General features: G+C 40.9%; 1 protein-coding gene across 5 annotated transcripts; it reads right to left on the reverse strand.

The window, feature by feature from the left end:
• Positions 1-830: 830 nt before the first annotated feature.
• On the reverse strand, positions 831-19,735 carry LOC124283378 (monocarboxylate transporter 12-like). 5 transcript variants are annotated; one of them, XM_046719416.1, is made up of 7 exons: positions 19,592-19,735; positions 17,688-17,896; positions 13,883-14,026; positions 13,410-13,448; positions 11,848-12,996; positions 11,478-11,528; positions 831-984 (listed from the first exon to the last, which is right to left on the reverse strand). In XM_046719416.1, the coding sequence occupies exons 1-7, from the start codon at positions 19,597-19,599 to the stop codon at positions 920-922; spliced, it is 1,665 nt and encodes a 554-aa protein (XP_046575372.1). In that variant the 5' UTR covers positions 19,600-19,735; the 3' UTR covers positions 831-919. The 5 variants fall into 5 exon arrangements, with proteins under 5 accessions (XP_046575372.1, XP_046575371.1, XP_046575373.1 ...); XM_046719415.1 differs by lacking the exon at positions 831-984 and adding an exon at positions 10,365-10,910 and having other exon boundaries at positions 19,592-19,729; XM_046719417.1 differs by lacking the exons at positions 831-984; positions 19,592-19,735 and adding exons at positions 10,365-10,910; positions 19,310-19,482 and having other exon boundaries at positions 17,688-17,898.
• Between the last annotated feature and the right edge of the window lie 4,968 nt (positions 19,736-24,703).

Genomic DNA, 24,703 nt, shown 5'->3' on the forward strand with positions numbered 1-24,703 from the left:
GACTGTATAAGTGAACATGAACAGTCGTAGAAATAATAGAAACACAAAACCCTTTCAACATACAGAAATCTGCTAAAAGAAGAGTCGATTGCACACTTTTAACCATATCAGACCAGACAATCCAGTGATTGACAACATTCGCTACGAGAGACGTGTTTATGAGCTTAATAGTTTGATAGTCTCATTTTCAGTAACACGTGCATCTGAAATACTGTCCGTGCCAGTATGTGTTTAAAACAATGCGTCTCTCGCGCGCCAATTTACACACAAATGCAAAAGGTGTCTCTATTTAGCGAAATATATATCCTTGCCTATCAGATCTTCCTTTAATTGAATGCGACGATGTCTAATGTACAGTCAAAACTCAAAACGTGATGATTTTGCCACAATCATCTTCAACTCAGCTGGTTCCTAAATAACGGGTCCTAACGGTGCCCCGGACGGGGTAGGATAGATGCACTTTCTCGCCAACTTCTGGTACCATCACTATGTTATAGGGGCGGTGGGGTAGCCCAGTGGTTAAAGCGTTCGCTTGTCACGCCGAAGACGTAGGTTCGATTCCCTACATGAGTATAATGTGTGAAGCCCATTTCTGGTATCCCCCTCCGTGATATTGCTACACCATAACCATACTCACCCACGCACTATGTCACAGAGATTCATAAACACATGCTTGTGATGCAGGCTTTTACCAGAGATTTCTCATGGATGTGGAACGGGTTTTGACGCTTTTATATCCATATCTTCCCTCCTGTACATACATACAGACAGACAGACAGACAGACAGACAGACAGACAGACAGACAGACAGACAGACAGACAGACAGACAGACATGATTATATGAATTTACATCCAGGTTTTAAACACAACATTTTCTTAATTGTAGGATATAATGATAATGATACAGTGGGCATGTATCTATGCTGTCTTCTTGCACACAGGGATACACGTGGCAAAGAAGGCACTGGCGAGGTTGCAGCATCCTGAAAGAAAAAAAATAAACGTGACATCATGCGCCGAATAGCCATCACAATTCGCAATGTGTCCGAACTGCGACACGGGACAAGGATCGTCAGACAGAAGTTTAGACCAGCAGTTTAGTCAACAATCAATTCCAGACAGTTTAGACTAGTACATAGAGTCAACACAGTTTAGACTAGTACATAGAGTCAACAATCAATTCCAGACAGTTTAGACTAGTACATAGAGTCAACAATCAATTCCAGACAGTTTAGACTAGCAGTTTAGTCAACAATCAATTCCAGACAGTTTAGACTAGCAGTTTAGTCACCAATCAATTCCAGACAGTTTAGACTAGTACATAGAGTCAACAATCAATTCCATCGCTGTACGATTCCAAGGTAGAGACCTGGTTAAAGCTTTACAGGTTCGATTCCCCTCATGGGTACAGTCTGTGAGCCCGTTTCTGACGTAAATTGCTTCTGGAATATTGCTTAAAGCAGAATAAAACCATACTCACTCACTGCTGAAGTAGTGCTCAACTTATTGCACAATTGGATTTTTATGCATTTTGTACCAAGTGTGGAACAGATGAAACGTCCCACTTGTTTCCATTATTCGTTGTAACGATGTGTAAATGCGTGGAACGGGATGCATTAAGCGGCTATTACAGAAACCCTCGTCACACACATGAAGATCAGGGTAACAATTGATCTTCAGCAACTCATGCTTGTCGTCAGAGGCGACTAACGGGATCGAGTGGTCTGGCTCGCTGACTTGGTTGACACATGTCATCTGTTCTCAATTGCGCAGATTGATTCTCATGCTGTTGATCACTGGATTGTCTGGTCCAGACTCCATTATTTACAGACCGCCGCCATATAGGTGGAATATTGCTGAGTGCGGCGTAAAACTAAACTCACTCACTGACTCAATCACTCAAATAATACAAAAAAACCTCTCTCAAAAAAGAAACGCAACCCTATCTAAATATCTGACATCATTTCTAGAATAAAGATGGTGAATGTAAATTAGAATTTTCTTCAAAATACTGTTAATACGTTCCCATCTGATCAGTATAAGCTCCCAAACGGAACCATTTTCACACATGATGACCTTTGTATCCGTGTTATTTGAGAAAGTGCGAAATTGTCATGTACAAAATGCTAAAAGCCTGTTGCACGTGCAAATCGTTGAAAACACAGTTCATGTAGAGGGTTTTAAAAGCACGCGTAGTTTTGTAATTTTTCTCTCATAATTTGCTCTGCAAATCAAGTTCGAAAATGCCCCGTTTGAGTACAGCAAATCGAAATATTGCCATTGGTCGCATTGAGGCCGGGGAAAGCTTTGGAACAGTTGCCCGTCATCTAAACGTACACAAAACAACAATCTCACGACTTTGGAATCGTTACACACAGTTCCATGCAATTGAAGATCGTCCCAGGAGCGGTAGACCTAGGATCACCACACCGGCTCAGGATCGCTTTATTCGACTCAGCCACCTACGTAATCGGCATGCCACACCCACCATCACTGCAACACAGGTGCCAGGTTTGAGGAGAGTATCGGCCCAAACCATCAGGAACCGTTTACATGAGGCAAATTTACGTGCAAGAAGACCAGTTGTTGGGCCCGTCTTGAAACGCCAACATCGACGCCAACGTCTCAGGTGGTGTACTAACGTAAGGAGATGGACCCTCAGAAACTGGAGAAGAGTCTGGTTTAGTGACGAGTCTCGTTTTCTTCTTCAACGACGTGACGGTAGACAACGTGTCTATAGACGAGCAAATGAACGTTTTGCACCGAACTGCGTTCGACAGGTCGACAGATTTGGAGGAGGAAGCATCATGGTATGGGGAGCCATGTCTTACAACCAACGGTCAGACTTGGTCATCATTCGTGGCAATTTGACGGCACAACGGTACATTGATGACGTCTTACAGCCACATCTTCTGCCGATAATCGACCAACAGAGGGAGTTGTTTCAACATGACAATGCCCGCCCTCATACAGCTCGTGCAACAGTGGCATTCCTACAGAATTCAAACGTCAACGTGATGCCGTGGCCCTCCAGATCGCCAGACATCAATCCTATCGAACATCTGTGGGACCAGCTGGATCGTCGTGTTCGTGCACGTACACCACAACCGCACACGTTGGTTGAACTGGCCGCAGCACTCCAGGAAGAGTGGAGAGCAATCCCCAGGAAAACATCCGCCGTCTGATTCGTTCTGTTCCGAGGAGGTGCACTGCTGTGATTAGAGCTCGTGGCTCTACAACGAGATACTGAAGACAACGCCCCTAGCGTAAATTGAGAGTTCGATACTGACCTGCATTAACTGTTACCTTATACCGTGCTGACCTAAGGTTCACCATGTCAAATTTCATGGCATTATCTTTAAAAATACAAATGTAATAACCAGTTAAAATTGATATAAACATTACCAAAAAACAGGGGTTGCGTTTCTTTTTGAGAGAGTGTATACTTAAAAGGAACCAATCTCCACAAACGTCAGATAAATAACAGAGAATGGGAACTAAATAGTAGGTTATAAACATACGTGTACACTTTGATACAAAAGGAAAATCTCCATGAACACTGGGTAAGTAATATAGAATGGATACATACTAAATAGAAGAAAAGACCAAAAGCTATGATGTCTGGGTGTTTATAACGCTAGGAAAGCCTACCGACCCTCACAGTGTCAGGCACGGTTCACATCAAGAATGAATCTGAGTTTATAGGCAGCTGTGGTCATGACATAAGTCATTATCTCAAGCACACTATGAAACAGATACAAGGCAATACATATTCAGGGTTTACCTACTTCCAATGGGTGGTCCAACCATGTAGCCAGTTCCCAAGACAAATGACCATACGCCATAGCCAAGGGCAAGTTTGGATCGGCCTATCACTTGGATGCATATAGGGCTGACTAACGTCCCTGGCTATAGGCACCAAATAATACACTGAATATCATTTGAAGGCAGTACGTATGGGAGAGCAGGGGGAGTACCATCAGTGATGGCCCCGATAGCTGGGTCAGAGGAGGCAAAGCCTGTCAGGATTCCCGTCAAGAAGGCGGTAATGCCCATTCCGGTGAACAGACTTGAAGACTGTGCCGGCGTGCTACCTTTCAATTCAGCATAATATGGCAAATGAACCATGCAGATAGCTTGTCCAAGGGACCAGAAAAAGGCGCTAGTGAGGTAGAAGAAGAATCCGCTTTTGCCAAAGAAAACTACATTGGCCTTCATAGTACAACAACATCGTGTGTTTGAAAAACGTGTTTGGTGGTCTAGTAGAGGTGCAACAGTTGTAATGGTTGACACTGAATTGTCTTCCGTCAAACTACCAGGAACATTGTATGTATCAGCAGAAAGAGAACAATCGACGTCATCGTGCTGGCTGTCGGAACTCCTGCACGTATCATTGTTCTCCACGATGTGAAGGTCAGTTAGATCTTCTTCTGTACATTCTCGGTCAAGGTCGTTTGTACCAAGGCCAACTGAGACTGGTTTCTGGTCCGCCAATTCAGAAGATGGTCTAATAAGAGTTCCAGCTAGGCAAACATTAAATCCAATGGCACCCAAAATGAGCAGCGTTCCAGAAAGACTGTACAAGTCTAAGAGAAACACTGTTAATGGGGCAACAGTAAGAAGTCCAAGTGCACCTCCAGACATGCAAATACCATAAGCTGCTGGGAGCCTCTTAGCGAAGTAGTCACCAGGTGCCACGCCACTCACGATGGCTGCCAGACCACACCCAACACCTGTGAAAATAGATGTCATCTGGACGTCAAGGTGCACGAGGAAGTACTGTCAATATTTGAGACAGTGAATGGTGCAATAACACATGATATACATAATCATTCATTGAAGAGGGTCTTTTGTTCTCTTAGTATGTGCAATTGACATGTGTGGACATATAACGAGGAAACTGGGGAAAGACCTAAATAAGAAGGTGCGTGGGACTGTTATTATATATTTATGTATAAATTGGCGTTATCACATTTATTCATCAGATCAGTAATTTATTCCACGAAAGCAAAGCATGTGGTCAACAGCCACGTTCCCATGTCAGTGTGTAACATCTGTTACCGCTCACAATGTTTCCAGAAAATGTATGTTTGGTAATATGGGTATGATCTTCGCACCAATGAGCATTCTTTGTATTACTTATCATTATAGCGATATTCACCTGTGATAACTCCAAACGTGATGACCAATCCAGTGACAGTTCTACAGAAGGATGCAGCTGTCAGCCCTACAAGTATCAGGATGCCACCCACAACGCCAGTCAACCTGTGTCCCAGTCTGCCTTCTAAAACACCTGCCAGTGGTCCTTGAAGACAGTATTTATTGGTGGTAACTTGCAGTGAGACTTGAAACGTTTTGTGGATAACAACGACTTGATTATTCGTAACAATATGTTTTCCGTCTATGAAAGACGCTAGCTTGTCACATTGTCCCCCAAGAACCAGTCCATGCATACTTTTTAACATGCATGATGATACAAAGGGAATGTCACTCACTTTGTATTAGCTGTACAAATCCAGCCCAATTTAGGGACATACCCAAATACTAGACTAAGTGTTTGTTGTTTAACGCTGGACTCAGCAATATTCCAGGTATATGACGACGGTCCGTAAATAAACGAATCTGGACCAGAATCTAAAACTAATTGGCATCATGCACATTGACCAACGCAATGGGAGAAAGAGAGTCAGAGAGCCTTGACCACCTGATCCCGTTGGTCGACTCTTACGGCAAGCATGGGTTGCTGAAGACCATTTCTACAACTCTGATCTCGGGAAGATACTATTGGGTAAGTTTTACTTTAGGCCACAGTGAGAAATATAGAAGCTGCTGGCCTGTGAATTGCCCTCTGTGAGACAGATAATCCAGTGACTTAGAGTATGAGTGAACAATTAACCTTATCAAGGCATGCCAATAGGAGTTGGTTGGTTGGTTGGTTGTTTAACGCTCAGCTATATTCCATCTATATTGCGGCGGTCTGTAAATAATCGAGTCTGGACAAGACAATCCAGCGATCAAAGCCATAAGCATCGCAACTGGTATACGATGACGTGTCAACAAAAGTGACCATCCAATCACGTAAGTCGCCTCTTACGAGAAGTATGGGTCACTGAAATCTAACCCGGATCTTCACGGGTCTTATGTATATCCTTCTGTGACACAACATCTCCAACTGTGTTGAGGCTGTTAAAGCACTGTCATCAGATACCTTCTACCAATAGATCGTATTGTAAACGTAAGGTACTCAACTTTAGGACATATATTTATTAGGACCGGATATGCTTGTTATTATTGTAGTTGTTGACGCTTGAGCTGGGTGAATTAGATGCAAATTGTTTTCTCTGTAGGGACAAACCACATAAAAGGGGAGGTAATGTATGGTCTAGAGGGCGCTGTCAGATGTGTCTACAGATGTGACGTCATAGCGCGATAAGTTCATCCTCGGCTGCCACGACCTGTACTTAACATATTGATCTGTTATATTTAAAACAAAGGGTTTTTGTTAAGGTGCCGCAAGAAGAGATTTTTGGAAAGTAAATTAAATTTAGATGTTAAACACTGCTGCAGTGTTGCCATACCTACCTTGTAGGTGGAAAAGATGTGGAGCATCTGATATCTACAGTGATAAGCTTACTTTTTCCTTCTGGGTGCTAACGTAGAAACGGCCTTGCGGGAGTGCTGTAAACGTCAATCTGATTGACGGGTTGTATGCATGGAACAAGACGGTGATACCTGAATCATCATTGATGTGATGTGATGTACCGTCTACAATTGTAATAAACGCCTCGGGGACTTACGAAGATGTTTGTTCTTTTATCTGGTTTGTGGTGGTAGATAGAGAACGCCTTCAGGCGGCGTAGACTACGACAACGAGCAATAAATGCTTGCTGGAGTCTTATCACATTTGGCATTTTTTGCGCTACTGTTGAATACTGATGTTAAAACCTGTTCTTTACTTTTTAAGTAGTTGATTACATCCCGTGAAGATCCGGGTTAGAATTGGTCTTCAGTAACCCATGCTCGTCGTAAGAGGCGACTAACAGGATCGGGTGGTCAGGCTTGCTGACGTGGTTGACACATGTCATCGCATCCCATGAGCATAGATCGATGTTCATGCTGTTGTTCAACTGATTGTCTGGACCAGACTCGATTATTTACAGACCACCACCATATAGCTCGGATACTGCCGAGTTTGGCGTTAAACAACAAACAAACAAAATATTGTTTACCCTCATAATAACATGTAGAAGAGAAATCACACCTGGTTACATTTTTGTTTTTGTGATATTAACTTTTCCTGTCCAGAAACTGATTTCCTCTTCACATTATTACTGATCAAATATTTGTAGATATAATTCTGTTTTAGGCTCTTCAAAATTTGTTTCGGTCATTGTTGGCTTTGTGTGAGTGAGTATGGTTTTACACCGCTTTTAGCAATATTCCAGCAACATCACGTTGGGGGACACTTATGACCCTTGTGGGGAAATAGTATGTCCAGTTTTTATGCCCAGGGAATATCAACTGCACCTCTGCCCTTTGTGGTACATATGTTGCTCAAAATAGGTTTACTTTGTAATTCCAAGCTGTTACAGGGGCGGTTGGATAGCCTTGTGGTCAAAGCGTTAACTCGTCGCGCCAGAGACCTGGCTACATCCATTATTCCATTTGTTCCATTTCGCGTCACAGATATTTGAGAATTGTACATTTATGTGGAAATTTAAGAAGAGGCCTATATTTGTGTTCTCTAACATATTTTATGACTGCAAACATATGATAAAAGTGAAAATATGGAAATGCATCTCACATCATTTTGGTTACGTGAGCATCAATGTCCAAGGCGTCACCCATACAACTTTAACGTTTTACTGGCATCGGACATACTGTCATCCACACCACTGGAGCAGTAATGGCGAACGTGCACTTCTTTCCAGATGGTGTTCGTTTGGATTGCTGCTTATAAGATTTTGTAAACGTAGTATTTTTGTTCTTTTAAAGTTTGGCTAATATGTTCTTCAATCGCCAGCGGCTGAAGGGATGGTGTAAATGCAGGTAGCAAAGCCACTGTAAGTCCCCGTGGTCCCTAGTATGGTGCTCTACCTTCAGTTGTTGGCGATCTATAGTCCATTTTTTACTGTATTGTCCTTATTTAAAATCCAAGTTTAGAGAGAGATGCTAGCTTTATTTCATGATACTGTGATATTCTAGTTGGTTTTACTGTCCTCCGCTGACAGGTTTTTATAATGTACATGTATTTATGGTGAATTTAAAACTTGATTCAGTCACGATATGGCTGAAATATTGCCGATGTGACTGTAAATCTTAAGTCACTCACTCACTCCTTCAGTATCGCTGAGAAAGATAACCAGATATATAAGTATATGGTATACAAGATAACCACATCTATAAGTATATGGTATACAAGATAACCAGATATAAGTATATGGTATACAAGATAACCAGATATATAAGCATATGGTATACAAGATAACCATATATAAGTATATGGTATACAAGATAACCATATATTAGTATATGGTATACAAGATAACCATATATAAGTATAAGGTATACAAGATAACCATATATAAGTATATGGTATACATGATAACCAGATATATAAGCATATGGTATACAAGATAACAATATATAAGTATATGGTATACAAGATAACCATATATACGTATATGGTATACAAGATAACCATATATAAGTATATGGTATACAAGATAACCATATATACTGAGTCAAAAAAGAAACTTCACATTCTTTCTTCAGGGCACTATAAAAGAACAAGAGATGGTTAGATGGTTAAATTGTTATTATTTCATTGCTGAGATCTGTGTGATGTACTCGATACACTGACAGTGCCATAATCAGTTCCATTAGGCTACACCGCCGTTCCAAAACATGGGTATACAGAATGTCAAGTCACAAGAATAAAAATGCGAAATTTCTCAGTTCAATATCGTGTATGGCCGACCCGCGCATTCACCACTGCCAAACACCGTCTCCTCATCGACTGCCTGATGCTTATGAACACGTGGTTGGGGATTCTGCGCCATTGCTCTTGCAAGACAGCGCCAAGTTCCTGCAAATTCTGAGGTTGGTTCCTAAGACCACGAAGCCTTCTCCCAAGTGCATCCCAAACGTGCTCTATTGGATTAAGGTCAGGGGACCTCGATGGCCAGTCCATGACGTTGATTCCAGCGTTTTGAAGGAAATGTCGTGTCAACATCGCGGTATGCGGCCGAGCATTATCATGCTGGAACTGTAGACCTGGGCCATGAGCCGCCATGAAAGGAACGAGTTCAGGGGTGAGCACCTGGTCGCGGTAGGCAGCAGCTGTTAGGTTTCCACGGATGACCAGAAGTCGGGAACGGTTGTTCCCATAGAAAGCACCCCACACTATGCAACTTCCGCCCCCGAATCTGTCGACTTCCTGTACACAACATTAGGCATACCGTTCACGACGTCGTCTCCAGACTCTATGCCTGCCGTCCGCGAATCTGAAGGTAAACCTGGATTCATCGATAAAGACGACTCGATTCCAGTCTCTCTGGGTCAATCGGAGGTGACGTTGGGCCCACAGCAGACGTTGACGTTGATGAAACGGCGTCAATATTGGCCCACGATATGGACGTCGAGAATGGAGATTGGCAGCCCGCAACCGATTTCGAATGGTCTGTGAGGACAGTCGACCTCTAAACATCTGAGCCCTGGTTCGTGTAGCCAGCAGAAATCTGCCACGTAGGTGACGTAGGACGATTTGACGGTCTTCTGCTCGTGACGTCACACGTGGACGACCCGACCTTGGGCGATCAGAAGTGGTGCCAGTTTGTTGTAGACGACCTCGCAAGTCATACACAGTACGACGGCTGCATCCCATTGCTCTTGCGACGTCAATAACTGATCTTCCCGCTTGCAACATGCCAACGGCACGTTCACGTTGCACATTTGACAATCGTAGCATTTCAAGTACCGTTAGAACTGTGGTTTAAAAGTGTTTTTTCAATTCTTGAGGCCAATGCAAACACGTGCATATGAAGAAAACTTCGATGCGAAGATCACGTGATCGACTGCACGTGCAAAACCTGATTTGGCACTAACGTCATTTGCACGACGAATGGATGGGTTTGAGTGGGTTTTGCTAACGTTTTTCTAAAGTCGAAAGATAGGGATCCCATTTCGGATACATAGATGTATCATCAGAGAAACATTATTCATTATTTTTCAAATTACATTTTGTGAAGTTTCCTTTTTGACTCAGTATATAAGTATATGGTATACAAGATAACCAGATATATAAGCATATGGTATACAAGATAACCATATATAAGTATATGGTATACAAGATAACCATATATAAGTATATGGTATGTTTATTTTTCAATGCTTATGAACTGAAAGCATGGTACATCACATATAGACTTGCTGAAAAAAGTTTACTGTTTGGCACTTCCGTATCTTGGATGAATACTAAGATGAAACTTCTTCCTGTTTCAGCCCCTATCATGTGACAACGCAACAGTTTCTATATGAATTAATAGCCTTGACATTTTGTATCTGAAACTCTGACATTAGATGTTTGCTGAGATACAAACCTCCATCAATGAGCATGTAAGGGTTAGCAGGGTCCATGAAACGGACCATAATGCGACAGGAATTTGAACAAATGTTTTTACTCTGTACAGTGAAATCTTAACGCTTTCAATAGATATGGAGTCCATTGTGAAATCACGTTCTGTTGTGTCATTAATCTTGCATCCTAAGGGGTTCAGGTCCGTCCCATCACTTTACACACGCACACGCACGCACGCACGCACGCATACACACACAATGCACACTCATATATATTTCTTGAACAGAGGTATACACATGGCGAAGACGGCACTGGTGAGATTGCAGCATCCTGAAAGGAGACAACGGTGATCCATGAACAAAGGAACAGTGAGTGAGTGAGTGAGTTGAGTTTTACGCCGCACTCAGCAATATTCCAGGTATATGGCGGCGGTCAGTAAATAATCGAGTCTGGACCAGACAATCCAGTGATCAACAGCATGCGCATCGATCTGCGCAAATGGGAACCGATGACATGTGTCAACCAAGGCAGCGAGCCTGACCACCCGATCCCGTTAGTCGCCTCTTACGACAAGCATGGGTTACTGAAGGCCAATATTCTAACCCGGACCTTCACGGGTCTAACAAAAGAAGACATAAACAAAGATGACTTGTTCATTATCAGACACATCACGTCTGCTCGAAAAGAGCATACAATAAACAGGATGACCAAATTGGTTTCAAAATAATATCACTGAAGGTTTCCAAACCATTTGAACGTGTTCAGCAATAAATAACATTAATTGACATCGTATGTTTGGATATCAGAATGACTTGACGTGAATAACAGTCAAACATTCAGCTGTGGATGTCTACTTTCATTTTCCAAATAAAATAATCACTTGCTATGTTCCATTACCCGCAAAAATAAACGTGTAGTCATAATCTCCGCTGTTTGCGTATATTAGACCTGAAACAAATATGGTTATGCTTCAGCAAGAATGTTCTTATAACAAGACCAGAAGTCAAATGTCATTTCAAATATGTAATAAAGCGCACATACACACATCTGTCTAGGATTCGTGTTCTTGCGACCGACGTAACCTTGCGGTTAGATTTAAGCCAATTTCAATATGCCATAAAGTTTGAACAGCTCATTAATGATCATACGTTGAATATGATACACCCAATGAGCACACAGCTTGTATTTCATTCAGCAATCACATTAAAATTGATGCTCATTGACTCACGAAGTAGATAAGAGAATTAGCATTCAAAGTTTTACTTACTTGCAATGGGTGGCCCACACAGTAAACCGATTCCTAAGACAAAAGACCACATTCCATAGGCAACAGCCAGTTTAGATCGTCCTATCAGTTCAATGCATATAGGACTTACTAATGTATACGGTCCTTGGCTATATAAACCAAATAACACACAGGCAACCATTTGGAGATGGTATGTATGTGACAGCACGGGGAGTAGCATTAGAGACACCCCAGACATTCCTTCAAATCCAACATAAAGTAGTAAGCTGCCAATAGCTTTATCCGATGAGGCCAAGCCAGAAAGCATTCCAGAGAAAAGAGCAGCTATGCCCATTCCTGTAAACAGACTCGCAGACTGTGCCGGTGTACTACCTTTCAATTCAGCATAATGTGGTAGATGAACCATGCAGGTAGCTTCTGAAAGAGACCAAAATAAGACACTGAAGAGGTAGAGGAAGAATCCATTTGCGCCATATGAAGCTACATGTTCTCTTATTGTCCTGCACCGTGAATGTGTCTTTGACGAAGGTGAGTTCTGTTCCAGCAGAGGTGCAACACTTGCATTTTCTTTCCCTGAATTGTCTTCTTTCGAAGTACAAGGGTCGGGAGTGCGTGCTTCTCTGTCATCATTATTATCTGTTGACGAGAAGATATGTCCGTCATCTTCCTGGTGGGAAAGAGTAACAATTGTCTCACTCTGTGCACATAGGTCTTCAGGTCCTTGTGGTACATCTACACAATCAGCAGGTCCTTCAGATACATCTACACAATCAGCACATGTTTGTGGGGCATCTCTACACTCATCAGGTCCTTGTGGTACATCTACACAATCAGCACATCCTTGTGGGGCATCTCTACACTCAGCAGGTCCTTGTGGTACATCTACACAACTATCAGTGTCATCTTCTGAAACTGCTATGTCCTGCATCAGTGTAGATGATGGTCTAAGCAGAGCTCCGGCTAAGCACACATGGAATCCGATGGCACCCAAAATTAGCAGCGTTCCGGACAGGGTGTACACTTCCAACAGAAATATCGTTAATGGACCGACTACAAGTAGTCCTAATGCACCTCCAGACATGCAGATACCGTACGCCACTGGAAGTCTCTTATTGAAGTAGTCTCCGGGAGCCACACCACTCACATTAGCAGCCAAGCCACAACCTAAACCTGTGTAAAATATATAAGTAAAGTCTCGAGTTAAGAAAGATGTAAAAGTACGAGCATGAAACCAAAGAATCTACGAGCTGCTATCCATTCGATGCAGGCAAAGACGCACCCGGTTCATAAATGTCTCTTGACTAACCAAGCGCACATGTACAAGTTTGTTTGAGGCCATTAAAGACCCCAAGAACGACATACAGCTCTTAAAACTTAAACATTTGAGACATTGATATACGATATGTTTGCACGACGTTTCTGTCATGAATGAAACATACAACAGTAAGGATGATAACTTCTTCTTATTGCATTAAGCGACGTTTCCGTGTAGATTCTGACATCGTTATCAATCCGAATGGTCGCTCTATGCTAGAAACAAGAAGTTGTCATCCGTAAAATTGTATGCTTAATTATTGACTCACCGACTTCTAGAATACCAATTAAACAGTTTTTTACATTATCTGCAAAAAATAATGTTGCAGTTTATGCAGTTTTTTCTTAAAATAAATATTTCTATGTAAATGACCACAACCTCAAAACTTTGTTACATGGAATACCTCCAGCTACCAACAATGTCAATAAGAACATAATAGAGTCTCTGTATCAACACACCTTTAAGACTAAACGATTTGATAAATTATTCCAGACCAATATCAATGAAATGTAACTGCAAGTTCAAGGTTCATAAGCACGTACAATGCACATATATGATTTGATTTGTCGTTTTTATGTATCCAGTTCTTGTGTATTTTATTTAGATGATATATGTACTGGTGAAATGTCAACAAAAGCACAGTTTTGCTAATTTACTAAACCAGATTCTTTGAGAATAAAAACATGTTTAAACCAAGATATATATTTGCTGACTTGTGGTATATGTTGGTTCATACTTCACCCGTTATTACACCGAAGGTGAGGATCAGCCCAGTCACAGTTCTGCAGAGGGATGCGGATGTCAGTCCTACAAGTATCATGATGCCGCCCAGAAAACTGGCCAGTCTGTGTCCGAGTCGGCCTTCAATACTTCCTACAAATGGTCCTGAAAAAGGTATTTATTGTATGTATTAATTTTTCGTTTTAACACTATTAATTATTAATACAATGAAACCTCATAAACACAAAGTCATGTTAATACCGCATATCTGCTCTTTACGGTTTGGCTTTTTTAATTCTATGCAATAAATGTCGAAAATGCTGAATGGGTTTCATTGCCATGTCTACCGATATATGTCACTGAGAATGAACCCATCAAGGTGAGTACTTAATGGTCGACAATGATTTTAGCATTCAAAGTATGAAAACTGAACTGTTTTTTCATAACACATAGTACTTACTAACTGAAGACTCTATCAAAGCACACTATCAGCTTGTTGTTACTACTTGATTCTCTGTTGTTTATGGCTTCATCAACCGTTTTGTTTGTTGTTCTCAGTCCACAACTGGCCTCTCCCAGTTATGTACCACTTGTTATTCAATTACAAGCTGTTGTTAAATGTTTATCTGCTGTTTGTCATAACATACCAAGTAGATATACTTCTCACCATTTGGTCGTAGTCACTTTCAGCTTGATACCGATGCAAGAATCTACATTGAAACGTTGCTCTATGCAATAAACAATAAAATGTCATCTATAGAGTTGTATGTTTCATAATACTTCCTGGTCACTTATACTGCCGTATGGTGAGAACATGGCTCATGTCAGTCGATAGCATGCAGTTTAAGAATGTCTGCAGATTGCGTATTCACAGCTGTAGGAGTGGCCTTTAACAACACAATTACCGTCAGTATAAAACAGGACAGCCGAGAATTAAAGCTATGTCACAGCGACCGATTTACAACTCTTGTCTGATTGAAAATTCAGGGTTGTTGGTTTGATTGGCTGTTGTTTAACGCTCCATCCAGCAATATTACAGCTATATTGCGGCGGTCTGTAGATAATCGAGTCTGGGCGAGATAACCCAGTGATTGACAACAGGAGCATCGATCTACGTAATTGGAATACGATTACGTGTTTCAACAATAGCTAGGCTTCTTTTACGTATTTACCCACAAAAAGTAAACATGTGTATGATGAATGAAGCATAAGCATCGATGTCTGTGTCATTACTTCCTTCCGAGAACACAGTCAGTGCGGCAAGCGTTGTGAGATACGTGGTGAAATCGTTAAACATGCCACGAAATAGGGTATATGTTGTACCTTGCATGTTATATGATATACGTTGTGACATGTTATATGTTATGTTATACGTTGTGACAAATTATGTTGTTATACGTTGTGACATGTTATATGTTGTTATACGTTGTAACATGTTATATGTTGCATGTTATATGTTATATGCTGCATGTTATATGCTATACGTTGCATGTTATATAGTATACGCTGCATATGTTATACGTTGTGACATGTTATATGTTATACAATGTATGTTATCTGTTATACATTGTATGTTATATGCTGTGACATGTTATATGTTACATGCTGCATGTTATATGTTATACGCTGTGACATGTTATATGTTATACGTTGTACGGTATATGTTGCATGTTATATGTTACACATTGTGACTTGTTATATGTTGTACGCTGTGACATGTTATATAGTATATGCTGCATGGTATATGTTGTGACGTTATATGATATATGCTGCACGTTATATGTTATATGTTGTGACATGTTATATGTTATACGCTGCATGTTATATGTTGCATGATATATGTTATACGTTGTGACATGTTATATGTTATATGTTGCATGTTGTATGTTATACGTTGTTACATGTTATATCTTATACGTTATATTTGTTATGACATGCTATATGTTATACGTTGTATTGTATATGTTATACGTTGTATGGCATATGTTGCATGTTATATATTATACATTGTCACATGTTATATGTTACATGTCATGTTATACGTTGTATGTTATATGTTATACGTTGCATGTTACGTGTTATACGTTGTATGGTATATGTAGCATGATATATGTTACATAACGTTGCATGTTATACGTTATGTAGTTTGTTTCATGCTATATGTTTTTATTAAATGTCATGTTGTATTTGCATGTTACACGTTGCCTGTTGTAAATTACATGATATTCGTTACGTCGTAGACGTTACATGTTATATGATATGATGCCACTGTGTATAATGTTATACATTACATGCCAATATGTATGTTAAACGTTACATCATATAACTTGTAATCATATAACATTATATGTTACACGTTATATATTTCATGTTATACGTCACATGGTACACGTACGCTTTGTGTTATGTATTATGTACAGATTATATGTTACATGTTATACCTTTACGTCACATAGTACATGTAAGGTATGTGTTATATATTACGTGTTATATGTTACATGTTATATGTTTACGCCACATGGTACACGTAAGGTATGTGTTATATATTTCGTGTAACATGTAACATGTGATATGTTTACGTGACATGGTACATGTAAGGTATGTGTTACATATTACGTGATATATGTTACATATTATATGTTTACGTCATATGGTACACGTAAGGTATGTGTTATATTTCGTGTAACATGTTACATGTGATATGTTTACGTGGCATGGTACATGTAAGGTATGTGTTATATATCAAGTGATATATGTTACATATTATATACTTACGTCACATGGTACACGTAACTTAGGTGTGTTATATATAAAAGTGTTAATATGTTAATATCTGTTAATATGTAAGATAATTCTTTGAACATTTATTCCACTCATACAAACCAACGGAGACCTTCAGGAGAATCTAGTAATAGACAAAGGGCAAACATTCAACATTTGTCAAATTAACGGAAATATTTATGTATTGGCTTGTGCCATGATGTTCCGGTAAAGCGTTGACCTCACACTAGTGCAGGCATGTATTACCTTATAACACATGGTGTAAATGTCCCAAACTTGACATGCAACGTACAGCCCATATAGTAGTTATAGCAAGCACATCTGTGCATTGCTCTAATAGAGGATAGACCCGTGAAGATCCGGGGTAGAATAGATCTTCAGCAACCCATTCTTGTCATAAAAGGCGACTATGCTTGTCGTAAAAGGCGACTAACGGGATCGGGTGGTCAGGCTCGCTGACTTGGTTGACACATGTCATCGGTTCTCAATTGCGCAGATCGATGCTCATGCTGTTGATCACTGGATTGTCTGGTCCAGACTCGATTATTTACAGACCGCAGCCATATAGCTGGAATATTGTATAGTGCGGCGTAAAACTAAACTCACTCACTAATAGAGGATACCAAACGACCTTCCGTGTAATACCATTTTTATTAAATGATATATGATTTGGTATCAAATGATCGAAAGTGAGTTTGATACTAAATCTATCACGAGTTTAATAAAAATGGTACTTCACGGAAGCGAGTTTAGTATTCTGTTCATTACTCTCCAACATAAATTGATAGAAACTGCCTACGGTGTGATGACTCTCAGCTTTTCGCGAGTCAAGCAAGGTCTGATGCCATGGTGACAGGTAATAGCATTGTGACGTCATAACTGTAAACCATTATGACCTCATACGTCTAGCAGTATTACACTAGTGCGATTTTGCCGTAAAAATATTACACTGCAATATCTTCCATGGGCGTGTAATAAAGTGTATTGGTGTGGGCCTACATATAATATATCAACGTTGAATCATGAACATCAGAAATACACTCACCACACATTGTAAATGTCCCCAACAGAGTTGATCCAATCCATGACACTTGGACTAAGTCATTGTCAATTTCCTCCAGAAACGCCGGTGTGAGCACCCCAACAGAACAGATTAAAAGGCCGTAGAGGAACTCTATAGAGAAGCAAGCAGCGAGGACCACCCAGGCATACCCACGGTCAACGTCCTCTTTGGGGGGTTGCATTGTTTTCTTTCTAATAACAAAGAATATGAGTGAATGGATGAGATTTTACGCTGCTTATAGCAACATTCTAGGATATGTTTCCTGGATTATATTTCCTGGAAATCTGTGGTTGGTATATTCATCGTTTCAGGCCACAATCTGCATTGTCCCAGTTATATCATATTATATGTAAATAATGGAATCCGATTTTCAAGATCCAGGAGACATTGAAATCTCAAAACCTAACAGTCCATGACAAATAGTCCGATTTACACCCCCGGAGGCAGTGAAATCTCAGAACCTAACCACCCATGACAAATAGTCCGATTTACACCCTCGGAGAATGTGAAATCTCAGAGCCCTTGAGTTTGTCAAGAGAAAACTATATCGCCTATCAAAGCCTTTCAGACAGATAGACAGTTATATCCAGTAGAAAGGCCACTGGGCCATAATACAGTCAAATGCATGATCACACATCACATGAATGGTACACAAGGATTTATAAAAATGTTCTGCTCTTAATTATAATTTGTACATTATATAAAAACAAAGAAACATTCTTAATCACATCGACATTAGCAGATTGAATAGTATGTATAAAGTTGTTTATCGTCGGAGGCTGACTTAAATATTTCACAATATATTTTTCTCGAATATCAGAGAAACATTCACAAATATACAAAATATGCCACTCATCTTCAACAACATTAATACCTTTGGATTTACAAAATAAACAAAATCTTTCATTAGAAGCAATATTTTCATATCTCCCAGTCTCTATTGCTAAATTAAAGTTTCCACATCTAAATTTTGAAAGCCTTGCATTTCAAAGCCTTGCATGAAACATAATTAATTCATTAATGACCATCAAACAATGTTGATTCACCGCCAACAAGATTGATGTATACTGTACTGCTAAGTGGCTGAGCTGACACTGAGTGAGTTCGCTAATCACGTCGTTAATTGGGTCTTGGGGGGTAGTAAATCAGTTCGCTATAGCCGTTAATTCGCTACTCACGAGTTCGGTATTCACGTATAATTTTAATGATATTATAAAGGACTGTTGACGGGACTTTTAAATTTGTTCGCTATATCCGTTTGTACGCTATATCCGTGTTCGCTATAACCATGTTCTACTGTTATAACAGCTATCGATTTTCAATGGCTTTGCAAATATGGTTATCATGCAGTCAATATAGATTTAATTGTTCACATTTACCAGGCGATATCCCAATAAAATTATCCAATATTTCCAATTATTTTTGGATTAAAGAAAAGCTAGGGAACAACCTGATCATCTCAAATTTCGAAAGACACAAGTGCACGATGCGTTGAAACAACGTTCCTATCGTTCATGGAAGTGTTGTAGGTTTATAACACCAAAACGCAGCAGTGTGACGCTAATCACAACAACAGACACTTTGTATTGAACATGCGTTACCTTTTAGTCCGATCCCATCCAGAGCATTATGGACGCTAATGTTCATGTACCGACAGTTTCAAGAATAGTAGTAACGCGCCGATGTAGAGATATATGAACGGGCATCATGACACATTGCACAACAACGCGACATGCCCTTTGTTTGCGTTCTAGCATTATAACCCGCCGCTCCAGGATTATGTTATCTGCTCTACCGGTCACGAGCAAGATACAACTAGGTCAAGTCGGTTCGGTTGAACATCTAGGCCAGTAATCTATGCGATTGTGTTATGAAGGTCGACTTACCCCAGCATTTCTTGGCGTTGCGTTCGAGCGAAATTCTCAGCGACCGCGAACAATAAACAAAGGTATTGATTGTAGCGATTACTCTGCAGTCACCGCTTTCATGGACATGGGTGTAAGTTTAAGTTATTTGGAAATATGGGGGCATGTGCATAGACGTCCATGTATACATAAATTATTCGGAAATAAGACAGGTGATTCGTATGCTTCAGATGTATACATGCGAATACATGTCTGTGCATGTGTTAGCTTAGATACATAGCGTTCAATGACATGTCAGTGAACGCCATGTATCTTAGCTATGCATGTGTGGGGGCACATGTAGGTGTGTATGACTATGGAGGTATGTATACGTACGTGCGTGTGTTCATGATTGTGTAATTAATCCGTTCACTCTCACGTACATCACAAAATACCTGCTGTGAATGTCCGTCAGGGCCCCAAAGGAATATTCATCATATACCTATCAATAACATGGACCATTTTGCACATACAATACTTGCTGTCGGCATATGTCCATATTGACCACCCGGGCCAAAATGCATCTCAGCCATATCAGCCCAAGGGCCGAAAATCAACATCAGCCGTATTGCCCGGCTACTAAACTGGTACGGAATGAATACAGGCAAACGCTTGAAACTTTAAATGACGGAGCCTAGATTATTTTAGAGTTACGTCCCTTGCGTCGTCTGCTGGAGCTGCTGTTCATCATGAAATGGTAGTTGTCGTTACAATTGGTGTTGAGTATTCCATTGTTATGGTTATGAATAAACAGTTTACTATTTTCTTCTTCTTATCGTTTTTTGAGTGTTTCAGTATTTACAGATGTCGTTTATGATAAAAAGGTTATGATATGACAGTTTCCCTTTCCCTTTCGCCAGATATGACTCATGGCGAAAGGAAAACTGTCATGTAATAACCTCTAAATGTGAGAGTGTCCAATACAGATTTAGCGAATAACCATCTAATACACTCGATAACGTGCACTGCCCTGGTGTAATAGCGTTGACGTATAACTGTCAGTTGATTGTCTGATTATTGTTTAACGCCGCACTCAGGAATATTCCAGCTACAGGGCGGCTGTTTGTAAATAATCGCGATCAAGTCTGGACCAGATTATCTATTGGTCATCAGCACGAGCATCGATCTATATAATTGGGATACGTGTCAACTAAGTCAGTGAGCCTGACCATCCGATCCCGTTAGTCGCCTCTTACAACAAGAGTGGGTTGCTGTTCGATCAATGACCAATTCTTCCGTATGAAGCACGATTTCATTTGTTACCAAAATTGATGATATCTTAATATGCATTGTTTCAGTTCCGAATTTCATGTTGTAACAATCTGATCCCACGTGAACAAAGCATTGCGGGAACGTCGTGATCCATAGCAAATTCTCACCGAGAGTTGATTTCCTACGGGTTGGTGGGGTAGCCTAGTGGTTAAAGCGTTGGCTCGTCACGCTGAACACCCGGGCTCGAATCCCCACATGGGTACACAGTGTGAAGCCCATTTCCGGTGTCCCCCGCCGTGATGTTGCTGGAATATTGCTAAAAGCGGCGTAAAACCAAACTGAGGCAGGCAGGCGATTTCCTACGGCTTAGTCCAGAACATAGTGGACGCAGTGAACATTCGTACACCTACATGTACGAAATTCAATATGCTTCCTTTCTGCGTAATTTAATTCCATTTGTACTGTGTTTCAAATGTCCTGGCTTAATCATGTTAATCACGCTGATGTTCATGCGATAATTATGTGATGCTATGTTTGAAGAATGTTTTTAATGTTGCAAATTTATCAGATAATGAATACAATACACATATTCCTCATTGGAGATTTAAAGTGTCATTTGAGGTGAAGTGAGATGAAATGGGATCTAACTTAAAGGTCACATGCAACCAAAAAATCAAACATAATTAAAACACAATTATAACTTTTTCATTACATATAATATGCATTGCTGATTATGAAAAAACAAATAAACAAAATTATAAGCGTATAATCGCAAATCAAAAGTGCAATATTTTGCACTTGGGTTTACCTCCCAAGAAACGAAGCAGCCGGGATACCGAACCCAGTCAGAGCGGGTGGGTGTGCACTCAAGTGTAACGGCTGGTTCATTAGCAGATGCCGCCTTCACGGTTCACTGTGTGTGTATATATAGAGATGTTGGGTTTTGTAAATACATGCTCATTTTTTGTGTATAACATTTTGCAATCAACAGACATCATAACATGTCATGTGTTCAAGTATCACACCTGCCTGTCTGTGTAATTACATAATGTGACAAAGACCGAACTCGGGCCATAAATCAATGCGTTTTGTTTATGGTGTATAGCCTGATTGGTGTTAAGTTCAAATTGCATGTGGTCAGTGATCGCAGTTGTGTATTGAATATTGTCATTAGCCGACAGGCAGGCAGACACACAGGTGTCAATAAAACAAGACATTGAGTTTTGTCTGTGACAGCGACATATCTATATCACAGTTAGAAATTGTGTCAACGCTAAATAATGCATTGCATTTAAGTATCGAACTGAGAAAGTGACTCGGTAAGAAGAACGTGTGGTGAAATAGACAAATGAAATTATATAAACAGTTTATTTACTGTCATAACATATAAAAAGCTCGCGCCTGCGAGATATCAACAAAACATTATGAAAATAGCTCACACCTTCACAAGCCTTCACCGAGTATTCACCAGACAGCCCGCTTCCAAGTTGCGCGAACCTATTTCACTGCGCATGTGCTATGAGCGCAGCCAAGCTGTTGAAACCCGTATTCCCCAGAAAAGTCTGGGGAAAATTAGTGAAACGTTTGAACTCCGATTTCGCGCGGTTTTTTTCATCGCGTTATTTTTCAACTTTATAAGTTGAATTTGCATTTTTGACGCTTTGTTTCGGTAAGTCCATACCGAAAGGTATCAGAATCTGCAAAGTTGTGTTTTACGTTGCATGTGACCTTTAAGAATATTTCGCTCATATTACGACGTGCATGCGTGTGTATGTGTCGGCTTGTGCCAGTCCAGACTTATTAGTGAGTGAGTGAGTTTAGTTTAGTTCTGTAAATAATCGAGTATGGACCAAACAATCCCGTGATCTACAGCATGACTGACTGACTGAGTTTGGTTTTACGCCGCTTTTAGCAATATTCCAGCAATATCACGGCGGGGGACACCAGAAATGGGCTTAACACATTGTGCCCATGTGGGGAATCGAACCCGGGTCTTCGGCGTGACGAGCCAACGCTTTAACCACTAGGCTACCCCACCGCCCCTCTACAGCATGAACATCGACCTACGCATTTGGGATGCCATGACATCTGTCAACAACCACGCGATCCCGTTAGTCGTCTCTGTCGTTACTGCCGATTGGATGTCAGTAAACCCTACAACAGCTACCTTCTAATTATAGCCGTTCCACATTGTCAGGGGAGACAGTAGCTCTCCACTCGCTTGATCTGTTGAGTGATGCTAAGTCAAGGAGTGAGGGATCGGAAGACCGGGCCTAACAACTAACTTTTTGAGGTGTTCGAGCCAGCTCCGCCCTTGTCACATGTCCCGATACAGTATTTCTGATTGGTTTAAAGTTACATCATTTCATGGTCTCATGTCGTACCTGTCGTACTGTAAACTGTGATTCACCTTAAAGTAAATACTTTCAGAGTCTTTTGAATTCTGTTACTCCCAGTTATTATGTTCTTGATTAATTACCAAGCAGTGATAGCATCCAGTCTATCACGAAATAACCGCAATTCCCAGTAATGGGTTTGTTATACTTGTCTTGTTTAGGAAATGCATTTTTAACCTTATAACACCTCTTAAGGTAAGCACGGGCTGCCGAGGACCAATTGTAACCCGGATCTCCACGGGTTCATGAACCAATATTACAACACATCACCTCCTGGTACACCAGAAACGGGCCTTTCACATTGTAACCATGAGAGGGTATATCGATCACAGGTCACCAGTAGACTTGTCTGCTGGAACAAGGTTCATCTATCGAGGCTTAAAGTACTCACGAAAATAGAAATAAAATTGTGTTTGGCTTTTACTTCTTTATCTCTTAATGGAAATGTGCAACTCAAACAAATATCAAAATACCTTCGTTAGTCCCAAACAGGCCTTTCATTATCTTTACCACATCATCTTTTACAGGTAAAATGTAATAAATTTGTATATTTAACTGATTTTAAGAAACAGATAATAACTGACGTCACAATCAGAGATGGATGACAACAACTGCCTGCAGTGCTCACTGTTGATGTATTTGCACGTGCATTGTCATTTAGGGGTCGTATCAAACCGTGGCTTTAATTGTTGGTTTGAGTTTCATTGGCGTTCAATTTTCATTTTTTGGCGATAACTCTCCCTCTCTCTCTCTCCCTCTCTCTCTCTCACTCTCTTTCTGTCTGTCTGTCTCTCTCTCTGTGTGTGTGTCTCTCTCCCTCACACTCTCTCCCTCTGTCTGTCTGTCTGTCTGTCTGTCTCTGTCTCTCTCTCTGTCTCTTTCTCACTCACTCTCTGTCTGTCTGTCTGACTCTCTCTGTCTGTCTCTCTCCCTCTCCCTCTCTCCCTCTGTCTGTCTGTCTTTCTCTCTCTCTCTCTCTGTCTCTCTCTCTCTCTCTCTCTCTCTCTCTCTCTCTCTCTCTCTCTCTCTCTCTCTCTCTCTCTCTCTCTCTCTCTCTCTCTCTCTCTCTCTCTCTCTCTCTCTCTCTCTCTCTCTCTCTCTCTCTCTCTCTCTCACACACACAGCCAGAACTGCACGGCATCGCCTCGGCATCGAACGAATAAGTCTCAGAATCTCGTGTAGCCCAATCGCAGCCCACTCTGCCTGTAGTGCCTGAGCGAGTTGCTGAAGTGTCTGGGGCTGAGGGTTACGGCGTCGCACTCGTCTGTCCAGGGAATCCCACAGATGTTCGATCGGGTTTAAGTCCGGTGATCTTGAGGGCCAGGAGAGCACATTGATGCTGTGGTTCTGGAGGAAGTCTCTGTTGTGACGTGCTGTGTGGGGCCTGGCATTGTCCTGTTGAAACAACTCCCTCTGGCGATCAATGATTGGAAGGAGGTGTGGGCGTAGGATTTCGTCCAGTACCGTTGAGCTGTCAGGTTGCCCT

Source organism: Haliotis rubra, unplaced genomic scaffold (genome assembly GCF_003918875.1).
Source record: "Haliotis rubra isolate DU_JTF1 unplaced genomic scaffold, ASM391887v1 Scf314, whole genome shotgun sequence".
Classification (NCBI taxonomy): domain Eukaryota; kingdom Metazoa; phylum Mollusca; class Gastropoda; order Lepetellida; family Haliotidae; genus Haliotis; species Haliotis rubra.

Bases quoted from the DNA above. Each gene is read 5' to 3' on its own strand.
- LOC124283378 (XM_046719416.1), bottom strand. The intron at 12,997-13,409 runs GTGAGTCAATAA...TATTTTACACAG, and splicing joins AATTGGTATTCTAGAAGTCG to GTTTAGGTTGTGGCTTGGCT. The intron at 11,529-11,847 runs GTAAGTAAAACT...TATTTGTTTCAG, and splicing joins GTGTGGGCCACCCATTGCAA to GTCTAATATACGCAAACAGC.